Below are 23,575 nucleotides of genomic sequence, written 5' to 3'. Positions count from 1 at the left end.
AAAACAAAAATCTAAACGATGGACCATGTTTTATATTTTACACGGTGCGGCTATGGGTTTTTTTTCATTTTCAGAATTGTTCGTAAATACTTTGCCATTTTTTTATATTTTTTAAAAGTCCCCATAAATATATGTGCCTTTTTTTTTTTTTTTTGTATATGATAATATCCCTTTGTTTTGTGCTATGTATATATAATATAATCAATTACACGAAAATGTAACGGATATATACATGAATGAGATAGAAGTTTGATTAAGTACATTATTAGCATGTCATTCATGACTTTTTTAATTAGATTATATGCATTTTGACTTAATCTTATAGAACAACTTGATTTTATAATATTTCAAGTGTTTAAACGACGTGTAGGATGCTAAATTTTAGGTATGTAACCACTATAGATTGAACTCACACTATCTTTTAGCTGTTTATCGAATCATAATATTTTATTTACTTCTATTATAATTTATTGAATTGTTTTCTAAGTTGGCAATACGAAATGCAACAATCTTTGAATGATACAAGCCTATATTAGGGAGATGCCTCAACCTATGAGATTGGGTGTGTGCACTTCTTTTAGTTAGACAACATATAAAGATAATGTATGCTTTATCTACCTATTATTTTTACTCTATTATATATCTTCTAATTCAACCCCATCTTTTCAATTACTATTTTTGCATGTTTAGTACAAATGAACTATAGTAACATTTATTTGTTGTCTCATTTTGTTTTTGAAAAAAACAAGCTTGCGGGAATGCTAGACATTTGGTAATTTCTCCTCCGACTAGAATAAAAGATCCCATTGAAGCGGCTAATTCCATGCATATTGTCTGTACATGAGGTTGCACAAATTGCATAGTATCATAAATACCTACTCCGCCTATTACCCCTCCACCGGGAGAGTTTATAAATAAATACAGATCTTTGGTATCATCCTCCATACTGAGATATACTATAAGACCAATGAGTTGATTCAAAATCTCACTATCAACCTCTTGGCCTAAAAAAAGTAATATTTCTCGATAAAGTCGGTTGATTAGGATAAAATTGTATCCCTTAAGAACCGTAAAACAATCCATCTTAAAATATTTATAAAAATATTACAATCTATTCATTATAGACAATAATATACCAATTTTCACGATATAAATCTATCGCAATATATAGTAAGTAGACTATATTTTAAAGATATTTTGATTCGTTTTATTATAATAAAAAATAAGGGAAAAGGAAAGAAAAGAAAAACTAAAACTTAGAATGGATTTAACCGGAGAGAATGATGGAATTACATGCCTACGGCCCTACATTACATGGAAAGGGAAAGCGCTTTAGAAAGAAAAAGGAAAAAATAAAAACCAAATAGAGTACAATTTTTACTTTTTTTATTTGTTATTTAATTATGTAAATGCATTACAATAGTAATTTACGAAATAAGATCGATCCAAATTCTTCTTTCAAAGACGCCGCAGGGATGGAACCGAAATTTTTGGTCTCCATCAAACGGATGATGATTGTTGTAAGACCATTTCGGTCGCTTTGACTTTCGATGAGGTATATACTTTAATTTTTCTTCCTTCTTTTTATTTGATTTATTTTTTTTGGGTTTGTTGAATTGTTTGTAAGTTTCAGTGTTTGTGAGCTTCAAGTGATTTATCTTCAGTTATCAAGCTAAGAATTTATTTCTGTTTTTAACATAGTTTTGGCAATCTTATCTTGCATTACAGATTTTTTCACGTTCCATGTTAGAAATCGCTTCCATTTAGAGTAATGAGCTGAATTATAATGTGGTGGTGAAGCAATTGCTGGTAGCAAGAGCTTTCTGTTAGACACCGGCGTTGTCATACACTGGTGTCATTTCAAATTTCAATTTTCCCACTAGAAAATTGTTGGTAGTAATGGTAATGAGCTGAATTAGTGTCACAATCACGCTTTCTTAAGACTCCTAAAGCATAATCTTGTTTTGGCCCTCGAACAATTCAGTCAATTCTAATTCAGGTAATAGGAGGCAAAATAAGCGTATTTCGTAAACTCCACTCCTGTTTTGGAGAAAACAGTTTCAGAAAATGGGGTTAGAGAAAAAGGTTTCATAAACGTTTGAAAACATTTAGATATTGTCTTTCATTTCTCGTGTTCATTCAGACTGGTTACCTAAATTAGAATCCAAATTCGAGGGAAGACATGTAATATAAGTTTTCATTCAAGTGAAAATCTGTTAATGGATAGGATTCAGAGTGTATATCGGTAATACGTATACCTATCACCGATCAACAAGAAAGTCTGCAGTCATATTATTTATCTCATTTAAAATTGGTTATGGTTGTCTATAAAATCAAATTATTTCTCTCATTTGCATTCTACTGGTAAGCCGTACTCTTTGGACTAAATGCCATAGCTATTTTGTTGATTACAGATTATATAGATATTAATGTTTCTGGTGCACCAGAAAAGAGCAAATGCCACAAAGACTATTCTACTTCTGAGGTTAAGTTTGCTCGATAAATTCATCTGGAGTGCTATGTGCGAGTAGACTCTGCAAAATAACTTTCAGTGATGTGTTCTTCCCTGCCGCACTGGCACATAAGACAGTATATAGTTTGGGGATGTCTATACATGTCTGTCATCACCCTCAATTCACTTCAGTATGAAAGTGGAAATGTTTTTCTGAACGATTTGCGGCATGAATTCCGGCCAGTGACAGGCAATGGCTCTCAGAACATTAGTCCAATACTTTTTTCTTCTTCAAATCATTTTGTATCATGCGAGGACCTGGGAGGTGTTGGGTCATTTAACACAACCTGCCTGTTAAACACAAACTTGTCTTTATATTCTGATTTTTACATATCTGGAACGGGGAATCTGGAGATACTTCCACACGTTGTGATTTGCTGCCCCATAGAAGGTTGTACAATTACTCTTAATATGTCTGGCAATATCAAAGTCAGTCACCACGCCGGTGTTGTTGCTGGTTCTGTGGTTTTTTTTGCTGCTAATTTAACAATGGAATACAATTCGTACATAAATACTACTTCCCTTGGTGGAGCACCTCCTTCTCAAACGAGTGGCACACCATTTGGTTATGATGGATCTGGTGGAGGTCATGGTGGCCGAGGGGCATCCTGTTTTAAAAGTAATCAGACAAGCAATTGGGGTGGTGATGTGTATGCTTGGTCTACATTGTCTGAACCATGGAGCTATGGGAGCAAGGGTGGTGGCATATCAGATGAAAAGCCATATGGAGGGCTTGGTGGAGGACGTGTGAAACTTATAATAGTAGGTGTATTATATCTAAATGGTTCTATCCTAGCAGAAGGTGGAGACGGAGGATCAAGAGGTGGAGGTGGATCTGGTGGAAGTATCTTTGTGCATGCTGTAAAGTTGTGAGTATAATTCATGCTTGTGGATTGGTTTAAACTTTTCAAGTGCTTTCTCTTGAGGTTATGATTACGATGCATACCTTTTCGCTAATCTAGTTTGAAACCCATATAAGTTTAACTACTGAATTTGTTTGTATGTTATGTTTAAAGTTTTTTGGTATTAGTGTTGTTTATCTAATTTGAAACCCGCACAAGCTTTTTGCATGTTTAATGTTAACTTAACTGTGTGAAATCTTCAACAATAACATCTAATACACTTTAGACAACATCACTGATGATAGTGATGGCAGTGCCGTTTTAAGCACGTGAAGTTACCATCAATACATGAGTACTTTTTTTTAATGAATAACCAAAGTTCGAGGGGAAAAAAAATGAAAGAATGTACAAGCATGCAAAAAATGAGAGCACACAAAAAGGGGAGGAACCTACAAAGATGACCTCGATATAACAAAATATACTTAATATGGAATTGCCTCTGACATACATAAAATGAATAATTATAAATTTAGGGAACAGATTCCAAACGGCTAGTTTCTTCTTTTACTTCCTAGCATATAGCTTGCTTGGTGATGCTGACATTTAGGGCGAGAGGAATGAGCGGGTCTTTAGGGGTAGGGAGAGGGAGCATAGTGATATTTGGTCTTTGCTAGATTTCATGTTTTCCTTTGGATTTCGATTTTGAAGCTTTTTTCTAATTATTCTATATGTAACATTTTACTTAGTTGGTCCCCTTTCTGCTAGCTGGGGTGTTTTAGCGGGCTTGTTTTTTTTGTATGCCAATGTATTCTTTCATTTTTTCTCAATGAAAGCAGGTTGTTTTATAAAAAAATAGCTTGCTCAGTGATGTCTATTGTTTGTTCTTGGGAAGTTATGTATCAGCTCCTTCACTGTTAGGCCTATAGCCAAATTTTTCTTTAGTTCCATTTGAAGGACTGAAATTCTTTGTCTGCTCCCTACTAGACCGTGAGAAAAAAATGGAAGAAAAGTTTGAAAGTACCTTGATTATTTAATGGCGCTCTCATTGTAGCATGCAGAAATCTCACAAATGAATGATGCTTCTGATATCTTCAATATTGGCTCAGAGATTGTGTACTGTCGGTTGTTTCGTCTGTTTCTAATATTTGGCTCTCTTTCTATATACCTAGAAGGGGAAGTGGAACTATATCTGCTGCAGGCGGGAAGGGATGGGGTGGAGGTGGTGGGGGAAGAATTTCTCTGGATTGCTATAGCATTCAAGAAGATATTAAGGTTACTGTACATGGTATGTGCTTTGAATCGATGAAATATTCAATGTCGTCATATGTTAGATGATATAGCATTTAATTTGCTTTCATCCACTAATTTAAGCTTTTTGGTTAATTGGTAATTTAAGATGTTATCAGAGCAGATGGTCTAGGAGGCTATGTATTCAAACCCCTGCAGTTCTATTTCCTCCCTAGTTAAAATTGCCTTCCACTTGTTGAGTCTTTTACATATTTGAAGCCTCAAGTAAGGGGAGAGTTAGATGATATAAGAATAAATTTGTCTTTCCATCAACTTAAGTTTTTGGGTCAATTGGCGATTTAAGTTTATATAATAATTATTGTTTTATGTGATAATAATGATCGGGAAGGATTCTACAATACTGGTTACTAGGCTATCTGGCTTTGTGTAGTATGCCATTGCCTGTCTTGGAAACTAGAAATATAATTTTTTTTTTTTTGACTTTTTGGAGTGCTTCTAATATTGAATACAACATTGGCAACTCTATGTTTGCACCATCCTTGTTTCAGGTGGTATAAGTATTGGGTGTTCTGGTAATGCTGGGGCAGCTGGCACTTACTTCAATGCTGATTTGCTTAGTTTAAGAGTTGGAAATGACAATCTCACGACAGAAACTGAAACCCCATTGCTAGACTTTTCTACTAGTCCCCTATGGTCAAACGTGTTTGTGGAGAATAATGCAAAAGCATTGGTCCCATTGCTGTGGACAAGAGTCCAGGTATTGGGTGACGTTTTCTTCCTTGTGCTTCCGTTGTTGTGTAGAGGTGGAAAATGCCTTGCTCCCTTAAACTTTAAATATTTGTTGATTAATTGATGAAATGCATATATTACAGGTTTATCAATCAATTGTTAAAAACTTCTGAAATGCATATAATGATTTCATATTTATAAGAGAATTTTTTCTCTAATTCAGAAGGAGCCGAGACAAGAAAACGGAAGCCTCTACTAAAAAGGGACTTCAACTGTTCAAAATCAGGAAAAATGGTTTTCAAAAAGTTATAAAAAAGAGAAAAAAAGAAAAGAAAAGTTATTTAGTTGCATGCACTCAAAGAGAGGCATTAAAAATTGTACTGAATCTTGGGAAAATACTTCACTTTATCTTAGATCAGAAAGCCACGCACATACAGGTTTTTTTGAACAAGATCCAAAACTTTTCATTGATAAAATGAAAGAAGACTAATGCTCAATGGATACATACTCCACAAGAGAGTGAACAAGGAAAGTGACAAAAGCAACTAATATATAACGGAACAAGATTGCAACAAAAAAAGTTAAAAGACATTAAAAAACACATATATCCTGTAAAGAGAAGTCAGTTAAGGATTGGAGAAGGGAGCACTAGGATGAAGTCTTAAGAACAGTTGAATAAAAAAGTAACCTATTCACGAGACAAGCCGATGCACATCAATCAAGAGGGTGGATACTCTCCACGCTTTCTTATTCTCACCACAGTCTAGTACATTAAAGATTCCTAACCCAAAAATACAAAAAAGACCTACATATAAGAGCAACCAACAAACAACTAACTAAAGGGGTGAATTTTCATCCATAGCCCTCCTAGCATATTTTTTTACTATTCGGGTGTTGCATTACCTAGGGGTGAGAGGTGTTGAAGTTAGAGGAAAATATGAAATAACTCAATTAATTCATTCTATACAATGGAGTTCAATATGTATAGGCATACATGGAACCCTAACTAAAGACTAGTAAATTACAACAATGGACAAATGACTAATAAGCTCCTACATATATATTAATCATGCCCAGTTTGTACATAGGTACTTTATTCGAACTCCTTTTAAAGCTTTTGTAAAGATATCCCTTAATTGTTTTCCGGTCTACACATATCCGGTAGACACCAAACCTTGTTGTATTTTTTCTCAAATAAAATGACAATCAATTTCAATGTGCTTCGTATGCTCATGAAATACTGAGTGGAGAGCAACTTGATTGTCACGCCAAAACTTGGTTGGAATTGTAGTATTAAAACCCAACTTAATCAAGAGTTGATGTAACCTTGTGCCTTGCTCTGTATTCTGACTCAGCACTTGATCATGAAATTACGTTTTGCTTCTTACTCTTCCGCGAGACCAAATTGCCTCCAACAAAAACACATACCCAGAAATCGTTCTTCTGTCTTCTTTTGGTCCTGCCCAATTAGCATTTGAAAAACATTCAATATTCATATGGCCATAATCTTTATATAAAATCCCACGTTTAGGGTTCTTATTTTGTTGGTCTGGAAGAGCTTTGTTTCTAGTTGCCCTTTGTCTTCTCCATTATTTTCTTTCTTGTGCTTTGAGTTGTGTGATCTTAGCCTTTATTTGGTTTATTATTTCCATTGTATTTCGCTTGTTGTCCTTTTCGTTTGTGGAGATCTTTAATTTTTAGCATTAGTCCCTTTCATATATAAGTTTATATCAATCTTCTTGTTTCATGTTTTGAATTTTTTTTGTCCATGATTGCTTTACTTATCTTGGAATTCTTACTTTGATAATTATCTTATATCCTTTTGGCTCCATGGTTTCTAGGTTAGAGGACAAATTACCCTATACTCTGGAGGCAGCATTGTTTTTGGGCTCTCTGAATTTCCAATATCAGAATTTGAACTAGTTGCTGAAGAACTTTTGATGAGTGATTCCATCATAACGGTTCGACTCTTTCTCTTCCATATCAAACTTGTATATATTTCATCTACGTTTCTGAATCAGGTTTCTTGTGTGTGTGTTTATTTGTTTCTTCTTATTGTTATTAAAAAAGAAAAAAAGATTTGGGAGTTTCTACCTGGTGCACACAGAGAGCTGAATGGTAAAATACGATCCCTACATTTCATGTTCAGAGGTTTCTGCTTTTAAGAATTGTCAAGTAGCTGCATATAAAAACTAGACCTACTTGAATTGCATGGATCGCCTTGGAATGAATCAGGACAGGCAACTTCAATACTACCACCGGAAATAGACTCAAGTTCAGATCTAAGTTTAATACTGGCATTGGTAGTCTTGACTCATCTTTGGGAGAATACGAAGTCTTGGTACCATGGACTGGAAGATCGATGGAGGAGGCTTAGGAGGCTTCTACCTATCCATACGTTCTACTTAAGCTTGAAAGAGAATGATAAAGAGTACATCATAGGGAATTGTCTATGGACTGATAATTTTTAAATTTTAGTTTATTGATTAATTAATACCTCTTTAAATTAATATAAAATTATGTGGTCCTAACATTATTAATTTATAGAGGTTAAGTATGGTGATGAAATAGGGGGAGCATTTGCACCCTAGGAAGTAAAGATAATGCAATTATTGATAAAGTGCAGAGAGAGTTAGACAAATGGAGAAGATTTGACTTGTCAAGAGGAAGAGCAACTTTATGCCAATCCTTTTTGGCCAATTTTCCTACATTCTGTATGTCTTTGTTTACAATTCCAGACCAATGTAGCCTCCTCTTTGAAGATATTAATGAGAAATTTTTTTTGGGAAGGGCATTCAGGAAGCAAAATCAACCACTTAGCTAAATGGCTAAAGTTATTCGGCCTCAACATAATGGAGGACTAGGTTTGGGAGGTCTGCAAAATAAGAATTTGGCTCTCCTTGCCAAGTGGGGTTGGAGAGTTATAAATGAAGAGAATTTTTTATTTAGGCAAGATATTCGAAGCATTCCTGGAAAATAACCTTTTAATTGGCACACGGTTGGAAGTTCTTTGGAGTTACTTGTTTTTCAAAATTAAATTCTTTATCCAGTTGGAATGTTAAATGCGTGGTTTGGCCACCTACTAGAGGATGCAAGTTGATTCAACCGCCTATGGGGATCTCAATTACAGGATGATTTAAGTTTTATAAAGTGTTAAAAGTTCAACAACAACTATTACTTACTTTTTTTTTTTTATTGTCTCTATTGTATGTTGTAGGAGATTACTTGCTACCTTTCATAACAAATGATTCAAAGAGAATGCCATTCAAATATAGGGAAGTCCTGCGATGAATCCTCATTCTACTTTACTTTGGTGAAAGATTTTCTTGATAGGATTTTGTTTTGAAGGTACCCTCCGAAGGGTCTTTCATGAAAAATCACTCATGTGGCTCAATATGAAGTTGCAAGAGTTAATGCATCCCCTTGGATGCCTGTATTTTTTTATTGGAACAGAAACGAGTCTTTTCATTGAATCAATGAAATGAGACTAATGCTTAAAGTACAAAGGAAATAGAAAGAGCAAAAGAAATAAAAAGCATAGTGGATCAAGAGGTGACCTGGACATCTCAACTAGGTTGATATCTCCTTAGCATCCTCATGATCTCTAAATAAGATACCCAATTCTTATAGACTTCCGGCTTAAGTACAATACAAGAGGATACCAACTAGACCAAAAACAAAATTACAGAATGCCTTTATATTTTCATTACAATCTTGTTCTGTTACTTATTGACTTTTATTTTATTTTATTTTTATATATTGATTTTCTTATCAATCCCTTGGGGAGCTCATATTCTTTGAGTATTTAGTCTCTTTTCATTTTATCAATGACAAATTTTGTATCTAGTTGAAAAAAATGTAGATATCTGGAATCCATTTTTTTTTTTTGTAGTATTCTAGATACAAGAATTGAGGGAGTAATAGATCAAGCAAATCCTTAACTATTTTACTCTATTGGTTGAATTCCAACACATTTATTATTTTGATAAGAAACGGAGCTAGACACTATGGTTTTGAATTTTAAACGAACTGTCCATATTGTCATATTGTTCCTATCTATTGGATTAGAGTCCTTAATATAGTTTGTATGACATGCCATTCTTTCTTATGAAATTCCTTTGAACGAATGCCCTTGGATCCAATGAAGGGCTTTATTTATTTTTTATTATTTGTATTAATTTCCAAAATGACTTGAATTCTCTTTGACTGAAGGTTTTTGGCGCTCTTAGAGTTTTTGTTAAGATGCTGCTAATGTGGAACTCTAAAATCCTGGTAGATGGTGGTAGGAACACGTTTGTTACTGCTTCAGTTCTTGAAGTCAGGAATCTTGTTGTTTTAAAGGTATTGTCCTTCAAACCTCTTCTGCTAACTAAACTACATCAGGGGCAGGGTTTTATTTATTTATTATTATTATAAGATTAAATTTTATTTACTTTTATCTTTGTAGTCCTTTGAACATCTCCTAATACCTAAGTTCTCCATGATGCCTAAAATATTGCAGCAAAATTCAAGCATTAGCTCGAATTCTAACTTGGGCATGTATGGTCAAGGGCTATTGCATCTGATTGGTGAAGGTGACACAATCAAAGGGCAGCGACTATCTTTGTCTCTTTTTTATAACATAACAGTAAGCCATCTTCACATTTTGGAGTTTTTATTATGATCTATTTACAATGGCTTATCGGCTTCTAAGGGATTTTCCATTATGATGGAAGCTAAGTTTATACATTCTATTGCTGTTTTATATAATAACTGCAAGTCATAATCATGATATGAAGTTCTTTTATGGTAAGTTTTAGTTTCTTATAAACTATTAGTCAACAAAGCTAAGATGCACGCATCTGTGACTTTCTTTTAAGGGTTGGACTAGTATGAAATGGGGTTGAGCATTCTCATTTTAAAGGTTTATTAGGGTGGTCATTTTGGTGTAGTATTTTTAAACGACAACAAACTCTCGGAAGGAAATGTACTTAATATTCAAACTGTTGACAAGCACTAAAATTTATAATTGGGAGAAGTACTCGGACAAGTACTTAGTTTTCTAAAAAAAGGATACGTATCTCTTTATTAATGATGATATAAATAATGAGATAAAAGCTCATAGTACAAAGGGCCTATACAATGAGCAATATAAAAGTATAGATGAATCAGGAGGTGCACCCGGGCATCTCAACTAGGTCGACTCCCCTTTGGTGCCATCATCATATCCATGGCCGACCTGTAGCAGAACTAAGTAGGCCGAACAAATCTACTCAGCCTTGGCCATCAAAGGCAACACAAGAAGAGAAAGAGTAGTGAAATACAGAAACAAGAAAAAAAAATACATGAGAAACAAAAACTTGTCGAAATCAAAATACATGAGAAGTACTCAGAAGTGTTCTTAAGTAATTTCACGATTCTTTTTGAAATGGAGACAAATAAGTAATTTTGCAATTTTAGAAACTTTTTGATACAAAGTGCAACTTGGTAAAGTTGTTAATGGGTCATTGTTTTTCTTCTACACCTGCTCCTTTATGGATCAATGCTGTAAAAGGAATTATCTTGGAACTATAGTTAGAAAGAAATCCAAGAGTTTCTGAAAGCAAACGTCGTCAAACCTAAGGTTGGATCATTTTGAAGCAGCTCATTTGAAGACCTCTTTTTGATGTTCAAATTCTAAGCTTCTGTTCTTGATTTACCTGCTTCATTTTACATTTTCCATTCCTTGCATGAACGACATGACATTTTCTCAACTGTTAAAAAGACTACCATTTTCTTCGTCACCTCTTTATCCCATGAAAAAGGGGGAAAAAGGAATCTATTGGTACATCTATTTAAGACTACTGACAATAACAGGTTGGAACCGGTTCTCTCCTTCAAGCTCCATTGGATGAAGATGACAGTAGAAGCCTGTGAGTATGTTTTATGTTATGCCTTTTTGCCAGACTTTTTATTTTGTTTTTTTATAGGTAAATTATTGAAGAGTGGCATGCTTTCTTTCTCAATCTCTACAGCATTATAGGATTGAAATCCTTAGACTCAAGTTTCAATTTGTAGGGTAACAAAAGCAATGTGTGATAGTGATGTGTGTCCACTGGATTTATTGACTCCACCAGATGATTGCCATTTCAATTATACACTGTCCTTTTCACTTCAAGTAAGAGATTTCATTTGGTGATGCTTTGCAACTTCATCTCATTTATCATGGTTTAATTGCAAAGCGTTCAGTCTATTGTTTTCTAGATACTTTTGGCTGCCTTTTCAGAAAAATAATTTAATATAGCGCCTTCCATCTTTAAAAGTACGTCTTAAACATTCTTATACATAAAACTTTCTAACCAACTTACAAAACAGCCTCCCAACTATAATATTATATTCTTATCGTTTAGATTTTGCTTTTCAATTCAATTCAAATATTACATTTTGTTGTTTTCATGCAATTGAAGAATTGGGGCTTTACACATGCATGTACATCTATGAATTCCACAAGCATGCTCCCAAAACCAACGACACAAAAATAGGGATGTGAAATTTGTAAGACAAGAAATCTGAAGCTTTATGCTGAACTAAGCTCTAATTCTCTTCAGTACTTTTAAGCTTATGAATAAGCCTTACCCATCATTAAAATACACCTTTGCAAGACGAAAACTCTATGTCATTTACTTCTAATGGTACGGAAAAGAACCATTGTGCCTTTCTAAGTTCCTTTTTTTTTTTAGGGAAACAAAACTTTTCGCCAATGGAATGATAAGGGAATAATGCAGTACATAATTCTTGATGGAAGATAATAAAAGAAAAGCAAGAGAACATTGATAGAGTAAGAATTAAGCATCCCAAATAATATATAAAATGTGAATAGTGGAGCCAGCAAAATGAAGGAAAAAGTGCAACAAGATGGCGCAGAGATGAGTCAACTTTAGATGTGCGAAACATGTGAAGCTAAACTTGAAGAAGCATTTGAGACCTATCAAACCAAATTACCAAGAACAAGACCAAAATCCATAAACCCAAAAGAAAGTGTAATCTTCCAACAATTTTGCAACAACCTTGATTAATTAGGATCAGGATTAATTGTCTCTTTTCATTAATTCAATGAAAAGTGGTTTCCCTTAAAAAAAAAAAAGACTAGTTTGCTTTACAATTCTCTATAAATAGGGGAATTGTCTTCTTGTATTCATAACTTTTGATCCTTTAGGCTACATCAGGTACTCAAGAAGTGCGGCCTCACTCAACCTGAGACTATAATGTTTCTATCCTTAGGTTCTTTTTTCCTGGTTAATATATTTGATGCATTTGCCTCAACATCATTGTGATTTTTGAATAATTTACCTCTATGTTTTCCCATGAGATTGGAAGAAATCATCTGATGGTTTGGTTGTGTTTGAAATGGTTTAGGGAAGGTGAAATTGTAATTATAGTCTATTTAAGTCAACCTCATGCAAATTTTCCATGCATAATTGATGCCATAAGAGCAGTGATCTATCACAATATGAACTTGGTTTGCATATTCGTATTTGCTCTGCGATTGTTATTCTTGTTTTCAAATTGGCTTTTAATTCCATTATTCCAAGAAGTGCTGATGTGGAAACTGCGGCTTTACAATTTATCATAGTTCAATCCAAATGGTTTTCTCTTACCTTTGTTAGATTTGTCGTGTTGAGGACCTTATTGTTAATGGAATTATCAAGGGAAGTATTATTCAAATCCACCGGGCAAGAACTGTTATTGTCAATAGCAACGGCATGATTACTGCATCAGAATTAGGTAATTAGGAACATAATACCAAAAACTGTTCTTATCACTTGAAAATCTGTTTCCTATGAAAATAATAGAAAATAAATAAATGAACTCAAGCCCTAAACTAACCGGGAAAATATGAGTTGTGTTTTATGCTTTTCAATGTGGTATATCGTCATGGTCAGGTTGTGATGAAGGAATTGGTAAGGGAAACTATTCAAATGGTGCTGGCAGTGGAGCTGGACATGGTGGAAGAGGGGGTTCTGGATATTTTAACGGGTGGGTGAGTAATGGAGGAGAAGAATATGGCAATGCTGCTTTGCCCTGTGAACTTGGCAGTGGAGCAGAAGGCCCTGATCATTTTGATACACCTGTGGCTGGAGGAGGAATGATCGGTAATATTTCTTGTACTATTGTGAAATATAAACGATAAAGCGTATCTAATGAAGCTTAACAAGATAAAGATTTTTGTTTCACTCTTTGTATTAACCTTTTGTACTTTGAGCTCTATTAGTATTAATAAAGAGGTCGGTTTTCTTTGCAAAAAAAAAAAAAAAAAAAAAAATTAACAAGATAAAGTTGGTGCAAACAAGTGCGAAGTTGGTATTTATATTTTTTGATGTAGCCTAAAGGGTAAAAGGAAATAAATCTCCAATAATAAAATCAAATTCTTTATTGTGAATCAAAAGTTATGAATACAAGAAGACAATTCTTCTATTTTTAGAGATTTCTAAAGCACATTAATTCTAAGTCTGATTAATCAAATAAACTAATTCTGGTCCTAATAAACCAAAAGAACTAATCCTAACCCTAATTCCAATTCATCAAGAAAACTAATCCTAATCCTAATCGATTAAGGATTTATCAAGATATTCTAATTTACTCTAATTTGTTTAGTCTCTTAACCTATTCTCATGCATTGTGAATCCATGTGTTGTTTCTTCTAGTGATGGGATCCATTCAGTGGCCTTTGTTAACTCTAAAAATCTTTGGATCCTTAACGGCTGATGGACAAAGTTTTCTTAAAGTAATGAGCAATGATAATAGTAGCATGATTGGTGGACATGGAGGAGGTTCGGGTGGAACTATTCTTCTTTTCCTTCAGGAACTTGAGCTTTTCAGGAATTCATCAATCACTGTTGTTGGCGGCAATGGTGGTTCTCTAGGTGGAGGTGGGGGTGGGGGTGGGAGGGTGCATTTTCATTGGTCCAATATACACGTTGGGGATGAATATACACCTGTTGCAAGCATAAGTGGCTCCATCAATAATAGGTATGGGACTTCTAACTATAAACTATAGATGTTTTGGTATAAGATACAGGTTACATGGCATGTAAACATTCTGTGATTCTTTTGAATGTATCTGATTATGTATTAACATTAAGTATAGAGGGCCAATATTTCCTGGATTAGGTGAGTTTAAGTGCTCCTGAGTCTACTCATATTACTTGGTTGATTCTCCACAAAAATCCATCATGCAGTTTATCATGGCCTGATTTTTAGATTATTGAACTTTTCTTGTCTGAGTTATTAAATCTTTTAATATAGCTGAATATGATATTGATGGATTTCAGCAATCTAATATTTTACAATTGAGTAGATTTATGCTTTTTGTTGGTCTTTTTTTTATTTTTTATTTTTATTTTTAAAATTAGGTCTCCTGCTCTGATACTAAGTTGAAATTGAGAAGGGAATAGTGTAGTATTATTCTTCTTAATGATGAATAAAATACAAGGTCTTCTTATATAGAAGAAAGACTGACCAACTATCAAAAAGGAAAAAAATATTAGACATAAATGATTAATATGCACATTAAACCATCACAATTTTACAAGAGAAATCAAAGGAAATTCAACACTTCTTTATCCCATTTTACGAGTTCTGATATGGCATTAATAAACCATCACAATTGATGCTTCGTAGCCTTTAGAGTTTTGAGATTGTGCCTTCTGCTTTTGTTTTGAGCTGTTCTGTGGATTTCAAAGCTCAGCCTTTTGCTTACTTCATTTTTCTTACTATTAGTTCCAAAACCTACAAGGCTACTGAAATTTCACTCTTCTCTTCCTATATATTGCAATCTTTGTGGTTTAGGAGGGTAGGAAACCAATTATATTGTGATTTTTTAATGGACGAACCCTTCTTTACGTGAATTTTTGACAGGCCAAAGTTGTGGCATTGCTCATACAATGAACACTTTGTGAAATCATTGTGAAGAGTTATATCATAATCATCCATCGTTTAGTTTTCACATTTACATCATATACATTTGCATGGAGAAGGTGATAAATTATACTAAGGCCTATTCATTTTGGATGAAAAGATGCAAGTTGGGGAGTTGTATTATGGTAAAAGCAGAAGTGAAAACCTTATAACACCAAAGCTTCAGAGCAGCAATTGCAGCACTTGTCTCATCTTTTAGGAAATAGCTATTTCTAGATTCTAATTATATTTCCATTTCGTCTTTGAACTTTGTGATAATATGATAATGTACTTCATCTGGTGTTTTACAGTGGAGGTGCTAGCAACAAAGGTGGTAGTTATGGGAGAAAAGGCACAATAACCGGAAAAGAATGCCCTAAGGGCCTGTATGGTACATTTTGTGAAGTACGTTCAATTGGATTTAGTACCACTTCACTGTAGCATAAATCCTGGAATACATATGGCATGCATCAATTGCACCATATAGAAACTTTCATATCATGATTTTCTGGACATTCATGCGTGTTTCCATTCTATAAGGGTAGCTTCCTTGCATGTTGCTGTGAATTAGAAGATACGACTATCCAATGTTTTTTGTAAAGTTGACCAAAATACTTAGATTTTGCTCTTTGCACTTGATGATGATTACTGGCAAATGGTAAACTTGCGTTGACTGGTGTATTTAATTTGACATTACTATGTTTTTGGGATAGAAAATCATCTTGAATCAAGTCTATGTGCAATTATGATTATTTGGGAAAACACAAATTTGACCCTAAAACCTGTCCGGATGTATCATTATCGACCCTAAACTTTCAATTTCATTAAACTTGACCCTAAACTTAAAGTAAGTTTTACCCTCAATTTGATTTTTGCTATTTCACTCGCTGATTGTCTGAATCTTTTGTTTAGACTGAAATAAGTCAGATTTGATATAAGTCGAAAAAGGCTCAACTGCTTGAAAATGTCATCTAAAACATCTTTGGCCACCAAATTGCGGTTCTCCTGAAGTCTCCAAGTCATTGGTGATTGTCTCTTTCATTTTTCAGTTTAGGAGGGACCTGTTCACCACACCGAGCCTGAAAGATGGAGAAGTTGGAAGTCTCATTTATTCCATCCCAATTCTTCCTCCATTTTCTGCACTGACATAGAAATTCTTATGCTACCTCTTCATATCTACCCTGTTCACTCTCCCTGAGCAATATCTCCTCATTCTCTCAAGACTCGTTGGCACCAGTCACAAACTAGAATACTTTAGGCATACGGTACACCATGGAAGAATAGTCGCCCTTACACTTGCTTATGCATATCAATTCATTATTCAACGAAGAGCCTCATTTCTATTTCAAGAAAAAAAAAAGAAAAACCTAATTTCTAGTACGTATGTTTGAATTAGGAATTAGCACATAAATAAATTATGCATGTTCGTATATTATTGTCAAATTTTCTTGTATAATCTAGCCTGTAATAGTGGGACACATTATGGAAATTACTTAATAATATTATTCCAGAATGAATCTTTTAAATAGCGAACTATAGCATCAGATACCTTTTTCCCTATTTACAGGAATGCCCTATTGGCACTTACAAAGATGTTGAAGGGTCTGATGCAAATCTTTGCTTTCCTTGTTCTCTTGACCTTCTGCCCAGTCGTGCAAATTTCATATATAGACGAGGTAACAAGATAAGTGGTTGTTGATGTTATTGTTTCAGCTTTATTTCTTCCTTGGAATGGTTTCAGATCTTCTTCTTGCTAAGATGTCCGCACTTATGACAGGAGGAGTTGATCGGCCATTTTGCCCGTATAAATGCATATCTGAAAAATATAGGATGCCAAATTGCTTCACTCCTCTTGAGGAGCTGATGTACACTTTTGGGGGTCCCTGGCCCTTCTCTGTGATATTGTCGTGCTTTTTGGTTCTTTTAGCGATTCTGTTAAGCACACTCAGAGTAAAATTTGTTGGATATGGTTCTTACCGGGATGCTGATTCAATTGAATCTCACAGCCATCGCCATTTTCCGCATCTTCTTTCCTTATCTGAGGTACTGAATACTATAAGGATATAGCCTAAAAGATAAAAAGGAGAACTTTCTCCAAGAATAAAACAAAGTCTTTATTATCAATTTCCTTTTTTTTTTTTATAGAACTTTTAAAAGGTTTTTCCTAATTCTTTTTTTCTGAAATGGAAACGAAATTTTCATTGAAATAATAAAAAAACTAATGCTCAAAGTATAAAGAGACTTGCACAGAGCTTTAAATAAAAAAGACCATAGCTAAGAATCAGTGGGCACCGAGTCATCTCAACTACACTGCCTTAGCGCTCTCATCATATTTCTGAAATGAAAGAAATAACTCAGATCAGTACAGTAAAAGACTTAACATAGGACTTAATACAAAAAAACACACTTAAGATACATAGATAAAAAAATATTCCAGTCAAGGAAAATGTCTGGAATGGATTAATTTTCAAATAACTTGGATTGTGAACATCAATTGGATGCAAGGAGCCAAGCTGAACTGAAACGATCTGACCAAACTACAGTTTTCTGAAAACGCGGGAAGCACAACTCGGGAAGCTCCCTCTTTCAATTGGCATCGCCAAAAGTTCTTCGGTTTTCCATTGACGACAGTCGTTGGCTTAGTCGGCTACTCTGATAACAAATTGATGTAGCCTAAAAGATAAAAGGAGAACTCTTTCCATGAATCAAAACCTAGTGTTTATTATCAATTAGAAGTTGTCAATACAAGAAGACAATTTCTCTATTTATAGAGAATTAGTAAGAAAACTAATCTTACTCCTAATTAATCAGAAAAACTAATTCCAAACCTAAAAAAACCTAGGAAACTAATCATAATCCTAACAATCATGGAAACCCAATCCTAATTAATTAAGGATTTGACAAATATACCATGATTTACTCTAATCCTACTGCATCATGTAACTAGAGATTTCCAAACAGTTACTGCAGTTGCAGTTATTGACATATAATTCAGGTTTAATTTTTGTTTGTTCATAGGTACGTGGAACTAGAGCTGAGGAAACTCAAAGTCATGTTTACAGAATGTACTTTATGGGCCCCAATACATTTAGAGAGCCCTGGCATCTTCCTTACTCTCCTCCCAATGCAATTATAGAAATTGTGTAAGACGATAATTTGATTAGCTTAGCTAGAGTGGCAGTGTTTAAACTACTCATGTTCAAAGCTGTTAAATTCATTTCATGTTCACCAATAAGGTTCCTAACTTAATGGTGATCACGTCCAACTATCATCTTATGAGCTTAAGTTGAATGTTGATGCTTTGACAATGTTTGTATTGAACTGAACTTATGGTCATAGAAAATCCGTGAAACTGATAGTGATAGGTATAGAGGCCTTCGAATTTCATGAGCAGAGAAATTTTCTACTAGTTGTAATTTTAGATTTTAAGACGTTAGACTAACCATCAATTTAATTTTTTTCTTAAAAGCTTGATGTGTTAAGAGATACATGCGTGTGAAAGTATTGTGGATTATATTGACACAATGTTAAAACCTTATCTAGAATATCATAATGCTGCGTCATTCAATTTGGTTTAATGTCTCAATATGCACATGATATTGTCAGAGATTTGGGAAATATGTATTGTCCTTGTAGTTTATGTGGTTCAAGTGATCTGTTTACATTATGCTCAGGTACGAAGATGCATTTAATAGATTTATTGATGAGATAAACTCGGTGGCTGCATATCATTGGTGGGAAGGATCAGTACATAGCATACTCTGTATTCTTGCATATCCTTGCGCATGGACTTGGAAACAGTGGCGACGTAGGCATAAAATCCACCGCCTTCAGGACTATGTGAAGTCTGAATATGACCATTCATGTCTGCGCTCCTGCAGATCTCGTGCTTTATACAAAGGAATGAAAGTATGATTATAGAATATAAAATCTAATATTTTTTATGGTCCTTGAGCATTAATTTTAGGAAGCCATATGCATTTGATGTTCTCCAAATGCTTTTATTGGCAGTCTAATGATCAAAGAGGGCGGCTTCTTGTCCTTCTATGATATTGATTTTTGTAAAGTCAAGTGAATATAATATAAATTGTAGTAGTTATCGGTTCTTGTGAAATTTATTTGCCTTGTTTTTGTTTTTATTCTAATAAAATTCTCTTAAACCCTCGTAGAAACTGAGTTTAATCATTGAGTGATGTCATGTGGTTTTGGACCCGTTAGGGAGTTTGATCTTTGGATTTTTATTTTGGAGGATGATAATCTATAATCTACAGAATGACCTTGTTGTTTGCTGAATCCTCCTTGCTGTGTTTGAAAAAAGGGTTGAATGGATGAATTATTTTCACTTACGAATGCCCCTCCTCTCTCTTTCTATTTTTTTCCTGCTGTTTTGTGAGTTCCAATTGAGTCCCTCATGCCATAACATTATTCAATTATACGCTCACTGTTGGTCTCTGTCAAAATTTCCTAAATAGGAACTTAATTTACATGATTTTAGAGAGTTTGTAAAAATTTATGGGAGAAATTAAGTCAACTAAGAGAAAGAAGTTGAAGTTTCTACCAGGTTCTTACAAATTTAGAGGAATTAGAGATTACATCTCTTAGGTGGCGAAATTTTTACTCTCCCTAAATCTCTATTAACTCACCCAGTATCATGTTTTGTAAGTTTTTTATCGGTCAATTAGATGGAAATGGTATTATTCTTAATTAACTCTATCCTGCTTGATATCTGAATTGAAACTGATGCAGGTTGGAGCAACACCAGATTTAATGGTTGCATACATCGACTTTTTTCTTGGCGGTGATGAGAAGCGTATAGACATAGTCTCAATTATTGAAAAGAGATATCCAATGTGCATCATTTTTGGTGGAGATGGAAGCTATATGACTCCTTATAACCTTCACAGTGATGCACTGTTGACCAATCTCATCGGTCAGGTAGATTCTGCTTTTAGAAGTGGTTTTATTAGTATTGACTAAAAAACTCTGACCTGAGATAAAATCTTCTACGTATGTAGCATGTCCCAGCAACTGTGTGGAATCGTTTGGTTGCTGGCATGAATGCTCAATTGAGGATAGTGAGGAATAGATCTATTCGTTCTTCCTTAATTCCTGTTATAGATTGGATAAATAGTCATGCAAACCCTCAACTCGAATTCCATGGTGTTAAGATTGAGGTCGGATGGTTTCAAGCTACTGCTTCTGGTTACTATCAGCTTGGCGTGTTGGTTGTAGCATTTGGTGATTATTCTTCTCATCAGTTAGAAAAGTCAGATGTGTTGTATGAGCATACTAATGAACCATCAAGGTACGCTTGAATAGTTTCTGGTTTATCATTGCTTAAGTTAGATTGTTTGTTTTAGTACTATGTGAGGGGATTTGAACCTCTAAATTCAAAGGAAGGAATGCATGCAAATTACTATTGAATTATGCTCAGTTTGGCGGTAAAGGTTCATTTATAAGATTTAGGTTAAAAACAAAATTCGAAGAAGAAGAAAATTGTCTTGTTTCTACTTCCTTCGGTAGTTTTTCACCCTTCTCCTGCCAATTAAAGCATGTCCCCAGATAATAATTATCGAAGTAGCGTTGTTATGAATGTGACCAAAAAATAGTTACTGCCATTATGAGCTTGAGCTAAATCAAAAAGAAATTGCCTCGCTGAATTTTATTTAAGATATTTTTATTTTATATATTCCCTTGTGGCTGGCTTCAGCTATGTAATTTTGTTCGAAAAGAGGAAATAAATCTGTTTAGCAACAAATAATAAAATACACTTCTCGACTGTGCCTCTTTCTCCTGATGGTCGTCTTATTTAGGTTAGTGCCGAATGGAGTAGGAAACAGGGTGATTGAGGGCTTTAAGGTTGGTAAGGATTTGGTTTCGTCGTTGCGCTTCAGTTTGTCGACTATGCTCTTTTTTGTTCGGTATAAGAGACATCTTTTGTTTATCTAAACAGACGTCTTTTCTTTTTTAGCAATTTTATAAACTGAAAGAAGAGTTCCATCATTTGCACAAATTGTTGCTCTTCGAAGTTGGGCTTGTGAGCTGCTTTGGTAGGGTGTTAATTTAGTCATTTGGTTTGGACTCTTGTCCCATTCAAGGTGTAGAAACGATTATCATAAAAGTAAAACATGTTTAGGACGGTGACTCATTCTTATTAAGACAATTTTAAGTGGGATCCCTTGTTTAGGATTTCAGGCTTAGGGAATAAGAATCTTGAGAGATTGATGAGGAATCTTGTGTGGGAAGGGAGGGTTCAAAGAGGGAGGAGGACCGAGGATCTCATTTTATTAAGTGGGAGGTGGTGCTCAAAACTTGTTGAATTTGGAAGATTGCGTACTGAGTTTGAGATTACGAAATGGGGCTCCTTCACTTTGAGCCTAACACGTGGTATAGAGTGATTATGATTAGGTTTGTCCTTACCCTTTAAACGTGCACACACAGGAACTGTTTTTGCAAGATCGTTAATTTTTTTCCTGAATTAAAGCTTTAGTAAAAAAGAAAATCTCTTTTTTGAAAACAGCTTTAGTAATGATTCAAGATTATTCATAACCTTGACTTGATTTGGATTCTAATAACTTAAAAAGTTCGCTGTATTGTCTATTGAATATGTTAGGGAGGATGCTACAAGTGAAACAGAATCTCTCACGCAGTTTGATCAGAGCTGGCAATCATTATCCCTGAAAAGGATTACAGGAGTAGTTAATGGAGGGCTCATAAACAAGGCTAACGTGAGATTTTTGCATTATAGATGGGACTTTCTCTATCCTCTCTCTCTTTTATTACGCAACAGAAAACCTATTGGACATCTGGTTAGTAGAAGTTAGCATATGTTTTTCATATATATGTATAACAGAGGTATCTTCATTACGATCTAACTCTTGAGACTTGAAAATTTCAGGATACTGTACAGCTGTTTATCACTATTGTGCTTCTAGCAGATATTTCCATTACCTTGCTTATGTTGCTGCAGTTTTATTGGATTTCACTGGTTGCTTTTCTTCTTGTTCTTCTTGTTCTTCCCTTGTCGTTACTATCTCCTTTTCCAGCCGGCTTGAATGCACTTTTCAGCAAAGAGCCTAGAAGAGCATCACTTGCTCGTATATATGCTTTGTGGAATGCTACTTCTTTGGTTAATATTGTAAGTTGGACTACGCTTAATAAAAATTACTTCACATCTTCTTTTCTTTTTTCTTTTTTCTTTTTAATCTACAATTAGAACTTCTATTGTTACGTCTCTTAGTTCTACTTCACTGGTGGATACAGGTTGTGGCCTTCATTTATGCCATTTTTCTTTATGTGCTTTCAACTTTCCAGCCACCTAATGAGACCAATATGTGGAGCAACAGAAGGTGATTCTCATCTCATTTATAATCCTTTTACCTTCTGCCATATCTGAAATTGATGAAAACCGAAAAGGGGATAGGGAAAATAAAGAAATACTGCCCATTTGCTAACCATTTCGTGTTTAGCTTTTTGTTTTTGAAAATGAAGCCTATTTCTTCTTAATTTCTTTAATGATTTGCAGCTTTACAAGTGCTGGATTCTTAGAAAAAATCCCAAAACAAAAGCTTCTTTTTTCCTTCAAAAGTTGGCTTGGTTTTTGAATACATAATAAAATGTAGATAAGAAAGCTTGAAATTTGGAGGTGTGTTTATGGTTACGAGCCTAAGAGGTTGTATTGGAAAAGATGAGTCTTGAACCGTAGACGAAATTGTGATTTACTACATAGAATTGAATGGCAATTCAATTAATTAATGATTAGTTTTCCCCCCTAACCTCTTAACTGGTTTTGAATTAATTTGACAACAGGGAGACTGAAAAGTGGTGGATAATGCCTGTAATCCTTGTGATATTCAAATCAACACAAGCACAATTGGTTGATTGGCACATTGCAAATTTGGAAATGAAAGATATTAGTCTTTTTTGTCCGGATCCTGATGCTTTTTGGGCTGCTGAGTTTGCTTAATACTCTATCAACTAAGATCGGTGTGATGTTTTTGAATTGTAAATGTCAAGTTTGTAAATCCATTTTTTGAAACTACATGGCACCACCCCTTACATGTAAATAGACTTATTGACCCACGTAATCGATATGGTTAGTTTTTATTTCTTTCTTTCTTTATTTTAATAGAACAAGAGCTCTTCTCGTATATAATCATCAACTTATGCCAAAATGAAAACATTTTTACCATTTTGAAAATATTTGTAATGATTTTGTTATGTAAAATAGTTTCTTGGGTTTCAAGAAATCTTGTTCAATTTGGGCTACTATTGGAACAGATTTGAGAGGTAGGAATTTTAACCGTCTTTTTTTCTTCTTTTTGCAAGA

At 34.4% G+C, this 23,575-nt stretch overlaps 1 protein-coding gene across 2 annotated transcripts; it reads left to right on the top strand.

Annotated features, from left to right (window-relative positions):
- The first annotated feature begins 1,380 nt into the window (after positions 1 to 1,380).
- Positions 1,381 to 23,356, top strand: LOC103503496 (uncharacterized). Of its 2 annotated transcripts, XM_017048060.2 has the most exons (24): positions 1,414 to 1,555; positions 1,729 to 1,902; positions 2,415 to 3,381; positions 4,524 to 4,639; positions 5,151 to 5,359; positions 7,173 to 7,292; positions 9,544 to 9,672; positions 9,833 to 9,958; positions 11,167 to 11,222; positions 11,368 to 11,467; positions 12,957 to 13,074; positions 13,233 to 13,442; positions 13,995 to 14,319; positions 15,558 to 15,651; positions 16,814 to 16,922; positions 17,024 to 17,289; positions 18,265 to 18,389; positions 18,921 to 19,155; positions 19,993 to 20,181; positions 20,262 to 20,551; positions 21,860 to 22,055; positions 22,145 to 22,384; positions 22,510 to 22,595; positions 23,056 to 23,356. In XM_017048060.2, exons 3-24 carry the CDS (start codon positions 2,555 to 2,557, stop codon positions 23,210 to 23,212), a joined length of 4,323 nt encoding a protein of 1,440 aa, XP_016903549.2. In that variant the 5' UTR covers positions 1,414 to 1,555; positions 1,729 to 1,902; positions 2,415 to 2,554; the 3' UTR covers positions 23,213 to 23,356. The 2 variants fall into 2 exon arrangements, with proteins under 2 accessions (XP_050939425.1, XP_016903549.2); XM_051083468.1 differs by lacking the exon at positions 1,729 to 1,902 and having other exon boundaries at positions 1,381 to 1,555.
- The last annotated feature ends 219 nt before the right edge of the window (positions 23,357 to 23,575 follow it).

This window comes from Cucumis melo, chromosome 4 (genome assembly GCF_025177605.1).
Source record: "Cucumis melo cultivar AY chromosome 4, USDA_Cmelo_AY_1.0, whole genome shotgun sequence".
Lineage (NCBI taxonomy): Eukaryota > Viridiplantae > Streptophyta > Magnoliopsida > Cucurbitales > Cucurbitaceae > Cucumis > Cucumis melo.
Note: the sequence above shows the minus strand (reverse complement) of the source record. Positions and strands in the feature narration are given on the sequence as shown.